The following is a 9,934-nucleotide window of genomic DNA, read 5'->3' as shown; positions in this document are numbered from 1 at the left end:
AGACCATGGTGCTGGAAGCTTGGGGGAATCTGTGTAGTCTGGACAACTTGCATTTGGACCAAGTGGATAAAGCAGAGCCTAAGGTCATCTTAGAGTACAACGAATGGATCAAATCAATGATGGAACAAGGAAGAGAAAGGGCATCGTTGGTCCCCCTTAGTCTTGAGGAGCAGAATGAAAAGTTGAGGAAAGAGTTGGAGAATCATCAGTTGCAGATCATGGTAGCCGATCAAGCATTGGAAGACGCCCGCTTACAATTGAAGAAAGAGGCCAAAAAGACCGAGAAATTGGAAAAGGCATTGAGTGCATTTGGTAAAATCCAAGATGAAATTCGGAAACTCAGTATCGGGAGTTCTAGGGAATCCCAACATACTAAATTAGCTAGACATGAGGACTTTGTAAGAATGGTTGGTCGAACCATCAATGAAGTTGTAAAGAAGGACTGAGTTTGTCCATATTTTAATGAGAAATTCCGCTTCTATATTCACTTACAGGTTTGGAAATGGGATTTTACCCCGAAGGTTGCATCATGCTAGGCCTACCCTTGGCACAAAAGGGCCCCCCAAATAGGACATGCATCCGAATTGTTCAAATAGTTACTAACTCATGTTTTTTTCTTTTTCTTTTTCTCTTTTGAATGAATTGCAGAAATTCAATAACGATTGGTTTATCTAAAGCAGTCTTTTGCACTCTCAGGTAAATTTTCCAAAAATAGCTTTCCGGAAAAGCCCCATTATTACGCGATCCCGAAGTAAAGCTCAAAGGAATCGTGTAAACATGAATATTCAACCAGAATCATCCGATAAGACTACAGCGACTACACAGCCGGAAGTCACGAGTCCTGGAGTCCAGTTGGCCGAGTTACTTGCTAAGTTTGGGGAAATGGCCTCTGAAATGGCCACCCAAAAGAAATTAATAGATGAGCTTGTCAGTAGCGGGGTACAGCCGGAGCTTCCGCGCGTAATACAACTGCAATCTGAACCCTTTGTTATTCCTACAGTTCAAACTACTGATCCCATGCAAGGTCCACCCGAAGGGACTTTCACCTACCCCACCATTCATCTGCCATACACTTACTCTCCTAATCCTTCATTTTTTCCTACTCATATGCAAGGCCCACAACCTCAAGTCACGGCAAATATACCACCTGAGACACAAGCTTTTTATTACCCCACCACTGAGCCTTATCTGCCGGACCATTTTATTCAAACCAAACCAGAGGTGGGAGGATCCTCTGCTCCCATTGATGTGAAGTTATTAAAGCGCCTGGATCGTTTCGATGAATTCATGAGGAAGAGTCAGGTGCTGAACAAGCAAGGAGTTTTGGATTACGATGAGCTGTGTCTCTTTCCGAATGTGCAACTGCCTGAGGGGTTCAAAACTCCTAAGTTTAACAAGTACGATGGGACGGGTAATCCCAAGACGCACCTCCGACTATTTGCAAACAAATTGGGAAAGCCTGTGGACGATGAAAACTTGCCTCTAAGGTTGTTCCCCGAAAGTCTGGAAGGGGACGCACTTGACTGGTATTCAAATCTGAAACCTGAAGACGTAAGAACCTGGATTGACTTGTCCAAGGCTTTCGTAAGGCAATATGAGTATAATTGTGAGTTGGCACCGACTAGAACCACCTTGGAAGGAACCAAAAGAAAACCCTCCGAAGATCACAAGACTTATGCCAAGAGGTGGAGGAAAATAGCTGCCAAGGTGGAGCCTCCGATGACTTGGAAGAAATCATCCGTACTTTCATCAAGGCCCATGATCCTCCATATTTTGAAGAAATTTTCCGTATGACTGGATGTTCATTCGCGGCAATTGTAAATAAACTTGAAGAATTCGACGACTTTGTACGAGCCGGGAAAATTGTTAATGTGTCTGCCCTGAAATCGCAAGTGGAAGCTTTGCAAGGGCGAGGAAGCAGTGAAAAGAAACCACAATTCAAAAAGAAAGAAGGAGATACAACCTTTGTTTGGAACCACAACCCTTCACCCCGACCCCGATACCAGCCCAACCCAACCTACCAGCAACCTTACCATTACTACTCAAACCCACACCCTGTATATACTACCAACATCCACCACCCTCGACCTCGCTCAAACTATACTAACCCACCTTCAGCCCCTTTTCAAATTTCTCAACCAAATCCACCCCAAAACCGACCTCGACCTCCATATAACCCAAGATTCCCGCCTCCAAATAGACCTGTTTACAACCACCCTCAACCTTCTGAACCTTACAACCGACCCCCTGGCCGTACATTTACCAACCTAGGCAGGCCTCTGGATCAATTGTATGAACAATTAAAGGCTGCTGGGAAAATTGGTACGGTGCCCCCTCCTACCTACCCATATGGCATGCCCGCGTGGTATAATCCACAAGCTGTCTGTGCTTATCATTCTGGGGCCCCCGGACATGCCACCTTTGATTGCAAGGCGCTTAAACATAAAATCCAAGATATGGTTGAAGCCGGGGAGATTGTAATCCGGAAAAGGGAGGCGCAAGGGCCGAACGTAAATAGGAACCCTTTGCCGGACCATGTTAATACCATTGGGGTCATTATGGATGACACGGAGTATATGGAACAATTCAAAGATTTGGCAAGAGAAGCTGAGGTATTTGGGGTCACAGACCAACCATTCATCATAGAGTTGCCATTCGAAGAAGATAACCAGCCTTTTGTCTTGGATCTCACGCCAGCAGAGAGTGAAGCTTTGAAGCCGGTATTCATCGAATTCCCGAGGCAAGAGCCTGTTTTGAGCCTGCAACAAGTGCCGTGGAATTACGATGAACCTATTATACAGATCGGGGAAAATTCAACTACAAAAAAAGAGGTGTCAGTGATTACCAGATCGGGGAGGACTGTAAGTCCATTTGAAACTACTATTCCGATTCAAGCAAAGAATTCCGAGCCTCCCATTAAGCCAACCATCACCGAGAAAGAAGCCGTAGATTTCCTTAAACGACTCCAGAGAAGTGAATACAACATAATCGAAAAGCTAAGCAAGTCACCTGCCCAGATAACCATGTTGGATTTACTTTTCTCTTCAGACGTGCATAGGGATGCATTGATCGACGTATTAACTAAAGCTCAAATTCCGAGGGACATTTCTGTTGATAATTTTTCAAACGTGGTTGGGAGCGTATTATTCAACAAACAAATTGTTTTTTCCGATGATGAATTGCCGACGGAGGGCATCGGACATAATAGGGCGTTGTACATAACAGTGAGGTGCAATGGAAAAATGCTGCCTAAGGTGTTAATCGATAATGGATCCGCACTGAATATCTGTCCTTGGAGTACCTTAGAGAAACTAGGGTTGCAAGACATCAAGCTGAGGCCTTCAGGGACTATCGTTAGAGGGTTTGATGGAGCGCAGAGGGAGCCAATAGGAGAGGCAGATTTAGTAATCGAGATGGGGCCCGCCCAATTTCAAATAACTTGCCAAGTCATGAACTTCCCGAGCATTTATAATATTTTACTTGGAAGGCCATGGATTCACAAGTCTGGGGCCGTGCCGTCTTCGTTGCATCAATTACTCAAGTTCGTGGTAAATGACAAACTAATCACTATCTTTGCTGAAGAGGACTGCCTGGTGATCACCGATTCTGGAGTTAAAAAGGAGGGTAGTCAAAGTGTTACCATGTCCCCTCACAGCACATCCGATATAGTCTCCGTAAGTTGGATAACCACGGAGGAACAAACTCTCTCAAAGGCCAGTGTAATGATGGCCAGAGAAATGATTCGTGGAGGATACAAATTCGACAAGGGGTTGGGGCGTGAACTGCAAGGGATCCTGAAGCCAGTAAAGATAGTAGAAAAGAGGGATACCTTCGGTTTGGGTTTTCAACCAACCGCCAAGGACATCAAAGAGATGAAAGAGCGCAAAAGAGCAGAGAAAGAGGGCAGGCAAAGGGTTTTTGACATTCCACCACCATGGTATACTTTTCCACGACCAACAGAGGTTGTCACATCAGAGGTTAATCCAGTTGAAGAAATTGAAGCTAGTTTGGCCCAATTGTTCGTAGGGGCAACATTTGAAGATAGTTTTCCAGATGAGGCTGACTTTCCTGACATCCCTGAAGGGTCAATTTCTAATTGGACAGCCGAGTCCCTGCCCGTTCGGAAGGAGTTTCGGTAAACTGAAAGGGGTTTATCATTCATGTGAATTCATGAAAATACTTTTGCATCTGTAAATAGCCAATGAAAATAATTTTCCTTTTTGACTAACGTTTGTGCATGTAAATATTGTTAAGTTTTCATTTCCATTTGCTTTCAATCAAAGGTTTTATGAAAATGCACAAGTTGTTCTTGTCATTGTTGTTTATTCGCTTGTTTATATTCATATTGTTTGTTCATTTGTTTGTTGTATGCTTATTTGCTTATTATCCCACATTCGTTAATTCTTTCAGATGGCCAAAAATAAAATTATTTGACCCTTTGGATATCACAGTTCTGGAATACGATAATGGCAATTTCTATATCACTCACGACTTGGAGGTCTGTGAATCCGAACTCCAAAGCGAGAGTGATAATGAGGAGGTATTCGATTCTTTTGCAAAGGACCTTGAACAATATGAGGAAAAACCAAAACCGAACCTGGAAGAAACAGAAAAGGTTAACATTGGCACCGAGAATGAAGTTAAGGAGGTGCAGATAAGTATTCATTTGAATAAGAGCCAGAAAAAGGAGATGCTTGAGTTCTTGACTATGTTCCAGGATGTATTTGCGTGGTCCTATGATGATATGACTGGCATTTCAACTGACGTGGTGGTGCACAGGTTACCCACAGACCCTACTTTTCCACCCGTAAAGCAAAAACCCAGAAAATTCAAACCAGATATGAGTCTCAAAATAAAAGAGCAAATTGAAAAACAACTCAAAACCAATATTATCATTGTTTCCCATTACCCAATTTGGCTTTCAAATCCAGTCCCTGTTCCAAAAAAGAGTGGAGAGGTGAGAGTTTGTGTTGACTATAGAGACCTTAATAAAGCCAGTCCTAAAGATGATTTCCCTCTACCAAATATTCACATTCTCTTAGACAATACTGCCGGACATGAGATTGAAATCTTTTGCGATTGTTTTGCTGGCTACCACCAAATCTTGATGGCAGAAGAAGATAGGGAGAAGACTGCTTTCATTACCCCTTGGGGTACCTTTTGCTACCGAGTCATGCCTTTCGGTTTAAAGAATGCTGGAGCAACATATCAGAGGACCATGACAACCCTATTTCATGATATGATCCACCGGGAGATGGAGGTCTACGTGGATGACATTATAATCAAGTCTAAAAGGGCAGAGGACCACTTGGTTGATCTGAAGAAATTATTCGAGAGGTTGCGGAAGTACAATTTAAAGCTAAATCCTGCGAAATGCGCCTTCGGAGCACCTGCGGGTAAGCTGTTGGGATTCATTGTTAGCAAGAAGGGCATAGAAATAGATCCGGCGAAAATCAAAGCAATTCGAGACATGCCAGTGCCAAAAACTCAGAAGGACGTGAAAAGCTTTTTAGGGAAGATCAATTTTATCGGGAGGTTCATTGGCCAACTAACTGCCACATGCGAGCCGTTGTTCAAATTATTGAGGAAGAACGTGCCGTTGTATTGGAATGAGAAGTGCCAACAGGCTTTTGACAAGATTAAAGATTATTTGTTGCATCCACCAGTCTTAGTGCCGCCCAAACCGGGCCGACCTTTGATTATGTATTTATCCGTGCTTGAAGGAGCAGTAGGGTGTGTTCTAGGTCAGCACGATGACTCTGGAAGGAAAGAACAAGCCATTTACTATCTAAGCAAAAAGTTCACGCAGTACGAGGCTAATTATTCATTCATTGAGAAAAGCTGCTGTGCATTGGCCTGGGCAGCCCAGAAGTTGAGACACTATCTGTTGAGTCATACCACGTATCTTATTTCCCGGTCTGATCCTTTGAAATATCTTTTGGAGAAGCCGATGCTGACTGGGCGTTTGGCGAAATGGCAGATAATTCTCTCAGAATTCGATATTGTTTTCACCTCACAAAAGGCGGTCAAAGGGCAAGCTATAGCTGATCATTTGGCGGAAAATCCAAGGGATGATGATTATCAACCACTCCGTACTTATTTCCCTGACGAGAGGGTCCTATTTGTAGGCGCTGCAGATGATATAAGTGAACAAAGTCCTGAATGGAGGCTTTTCTTCGATGGAGCTTCGAATTCTCTCGGAGCTGGAATTGGAGTTGTTTTGGTGTCACCCGAAGGGAAGCACTACCCTGCCGCTGCCAAATTGCAATTCGCTTGCACGAATAACATGGCTGAATATGAAGCCTGCATTTTTGGTCTCAAAATGGCTTTGGAGATGGAAATCAAGGAGTTGATAGCTTTTAGTGATTCAGATTTGCTCGTACACCAAACTTTGAAGCAATGGATAACCAAAGATTCGAAAATTCTACCCTACCATTGTAGTCTGCTCACTTTGGCCAAGCAGTTTCAAAATTTGGAGTTTAGGCATCTCCCGAGAGCTCGAAACGCATTTGCTGATGCTTTGGCCACCTTGGCTTCCATGATCCAATATCCAGATGAATTGAAGATCGAACCAATCCAAATTCAACTTCAAAACAAGCCAGCCCACTGCTGGGCTGCAGACGAGTCCTCGGATACTACTCCTTGGTTTAATGATCTTAAAGAGTTTCTCAAAACTGGGTCCTACCCTCAGCATGCTGGTACAAAAGACAAGAGTTTTCTGCGTAGAATGGCTTCAAAATTTTTCTTAAATGGAGAAGTGTTGTACAAAAGAACCTCGGATTTGAACCTTTTAAGGTGCATTGATGAAGATGAAGCTCAATATATGATGAAAGAAGTGCATAGTGGCGTTTGTGGACCTCACATGAATGGCCATTTGCTAGCGAAGAAAATCATGAGAACCGGATACTTCTGGCTTACTATGGAGCATGATTGCATAGACTTTGTCCGGAGATGTATAAAATGTCAAATGCACGGTGACATTATACGCGCTCCACCCACTGAGTTGCATAGCATGACCGCCCCGTGGCCCTGTTCAATGTGGGGTGTGGACGTGATTGGTACAATCGATCCTCCTGCTTCAAATGGACATCGATTTATATTGGTGGCGATCGAGTACTTTACCAAATGGGTTGAAGCGGAGTCATTCAAACATGTCACGAAGAAGGTAGTAGCCAATTTCTTGAGAGATCACATCATCTATCGCTTTGGAGTACCCGAGACGCTTATCACGGACAATGCCAAGAATCTGAACAATGACATGGTAGATGGACTATTTGAGCAATTCAAAATCAAACATCGCAATTCCGCCATTTATAGGCCTCAGATGAATGGAGCCGTAGAAGCCGCGAACAAGAATTTGAAAAAGATTATCCGCAAAATGACTGAAAGGCATCGCGATTGGCATGACAAGTTGCCTTATGCACTAATGGCGTATCGGACTTCTATCCGGACATCGACTGGGGCAACACCGTATTCACTCATGTATGGGATGGAAGCTGTATTACCAGCTGAGGTTGAAATTCCGTCGCTACGAATCCTTATGGAAGCTAAATTGGAAGAAGCTAATTGGATCAAGCAGCGCCATGAACAATTGACTTTGATCGATGAATAGCGATTCAATGCTATCTGTCATGGTCAGTGCTATCAAAAACGTGTGGCCCGGGCTTACAACAAAAAAGTCCATCGGCGGGTATTTGAAGAAGGTGACAAAGTGCTAAAGCGAATTTTGTCGATGCAAGATGAAGCTAAGGGCAAATTCGCTCCAAACTGGCAAGGGCCGTTCATTGTCCAAAAGGTATTACCTGGCGGAGCCCTTATTCTAGCAGAAATGGATGGACGAACTTTTCCTCAACCTATCAACTCAGATATGTGCAAAAAGTTTTTCATTTGATCATGCAAATTTTCTTTAAGAAATTCATGCAAATGGCAAAATGCAAGTCAGGCCATCTTCTTTTACACTAAAAACATTTTATCTCTACTTGTCCCCTTTGAGCCATCAGAATTAACAAATTTCGTTTGATAACCCCTGAGAATTGCAAACCCCACACTGGGGCAAAATTTTAATTTTAAAAGAGAGAAGAGCAAAAGAAAGGGAAAAGAACCCCACACTGGGGCAAATTTAGTTTTCAAAGAAAAATGCAAGAGTGAGGAAAATGTAATGAAGAAAATGCAAAGAGTGAAAATCCGATCAAACTGGGGCAAATTTTCCCTGGTTTCGTTCAAAATCGGAAATGATTTCAAAATAGGGCAATCTCAGTTTATTTTACCCTTGGCATCGAATATGCTTTCAAGCCTTAACCTTTCTGGAAAAACACCCCACCTGACCTCATTACAAAACCCAAAGTCCTGGCTTCCGTCATTTGTCGCATTTCTATTAGCAAAATTTGATAATCAACTGGCAAGTGATGTCCGTAATGCCTTCGCCTAATCTACAAGGGAAGTGCATTTTACTGATGCCTGAAACCTTTAACTCATATTTCTGAGTCGATCATGGTCGAGACGTGTCTTTATTCTTTAGGTGAAAACCCGAAAGGGCGCCTTGTAAAAAAAAAAAAAAAATCAAAAAGAAAAAGAAAAAGCAAAAACAAAAAGGGTAGGGGCAACCTTGGTGAAAACCCGAAAGGGCGCCAAGGCGGGTCTTTCACAACAGACAAGCGCGGGGAGGAACAGCTGGTGACCTGGTTCATTTGGACTTTTCCTCATATTTGTGATACTTCTGCCAATATCGGATTCCGAGGAGAAAATATCCGAAGTCTCGAATATGATATTCGTTGGCTAAATTTGTATTGTTCTTTACAAATATTCTTTTGCAAAATGTATCTTTATGAATCTTTTGGTTGTTTTCAATTATTTGTGTATGACTGCTTATGATTGTCTACATTCTTTCGCATGCTCATCTTTGCCCGACATAGGAAATAATCTTGCATGTACATTGATCGTTATATGACAAATTTTCACGCATCATTCTTTTACCATTGAATTCAAATGAGTGATAAACCCAAAGGTTTGAGCAAAAATAGGGGATTCAATCATCAGATACAGGGAGTAACATGCAACAAAGCTACCACCTGGATTGGGTGACGTGGTCAATCCGTATTTTATCAGTCTTAGAATTTGCAAAGTCACAAGTTCGACCAAGACGGATGCCGCGGAACAGAGGCAAAAATAGTACAAGACTCATGTTTACACGATTCTCAAGGCAAACCGGATCAAATAATGGTGGCAAATCCATTATTATTTATTCTTTTCTTGCAGGAACACTGCGTTCACAAATGACAGCGATCATTCTCTTTTTCAAACCTAAAGCAATGTTATTTGCAAAGTTGGGTTTTAAGGACCAACATCGGCCATCGCTTCAACTACAGAGATCCAATCTCTCTCTAGGTACAAAAATTTGAACTACTCTCAGGTAAAAATTCAATTCATTGTCTCAAACTTCCCCAGTGAATCCCGTTTAAATTCCTGTTCGGGTCAGTCCCGTTTAAATTCTGTTCGGGTCAGTCCCGTTTAAACTCTTGTTCGGGTCAGTCCCGTTTAAATTTTTGTTCGGGTCAGTCCCGTTTAAATTCCTGTTCGGGTCAGTCCCGTTTTATTTTTCATGTTCGGGTCAGTCCCGTTTAAATTTCTTGTTCGGGTCAGTCCCGTTTAAAATTTCTGTTCGGGTCAGTCCCGTTTAAATTTCTGTTCGGGTCAGTCCCGTTTAAATTCTTGTTCGGATCAGTCCCGTTTAAACTCTTGTTCGGGCCAGTCCCGTTTAAATTCTGTTCGGGCCAGTCCCGTTTAAATTCCTATTCGGGTCAGTCCCGTTTAAATTCCTGTTCGGGTCAGTCCCGTTTAAATTCTGTTCAGGCCAGTCCCGTTTAAATTCTTGTTCGGGTCAGTCCCGTTTAAACTCCTGTTCGGGTCAGTCCCGTTTAAATTCCTGTTCGGGCCA

The 9,934-nt window shown here is 42.8% G+C and overlaps 1 protein-coding gene across 1 annotated transcript; it reads left to right on the top strand.

The window, feature by feature from the left end:
- The first annotated feature begins 777 nt into the window (after nucleotides 1-777).
- LOC113724433 (uncharacterized) lies at nucleotides 778-4,096 on the top strand. The gene is made up of 4 exons (XM_072077051.1): nucleotides 778-1,302; nucleotides 2,307-3,229; nucleotides 3,488-3,937; nucleotides 4,084-4,096. The coding sequence occupies exons 1-4, from the start codon at nucleotides 778-780 to the stop codon at nucleotides 4,094-4,096; spliced, it is 1,911 nt and encodes a 636-aa protein (XP_071933152.1).
- The last annotated feature ends 5,838 nt before the right edge of the window (nucleotides 4,097-9,934 follow it).

Source organism: Coffea arabica, chromosome 2c, assembly GCF_036785885.1.
Source record: "Coffea arabica cultivar ET-39 chromosome 2c, Coffea Arabica ET-39 HiFi, whole genome shotgun sequence".
Lineage (NCBI taxonomy): Eukaryota > Viridiplantae > Streptophyta > Magnoliopsida > Gentianales > Rubiaceae > Coffea > Coffea arabica.
This window is presented reverse-complemented; position numbering and strand designations above follow the sequence as displayed.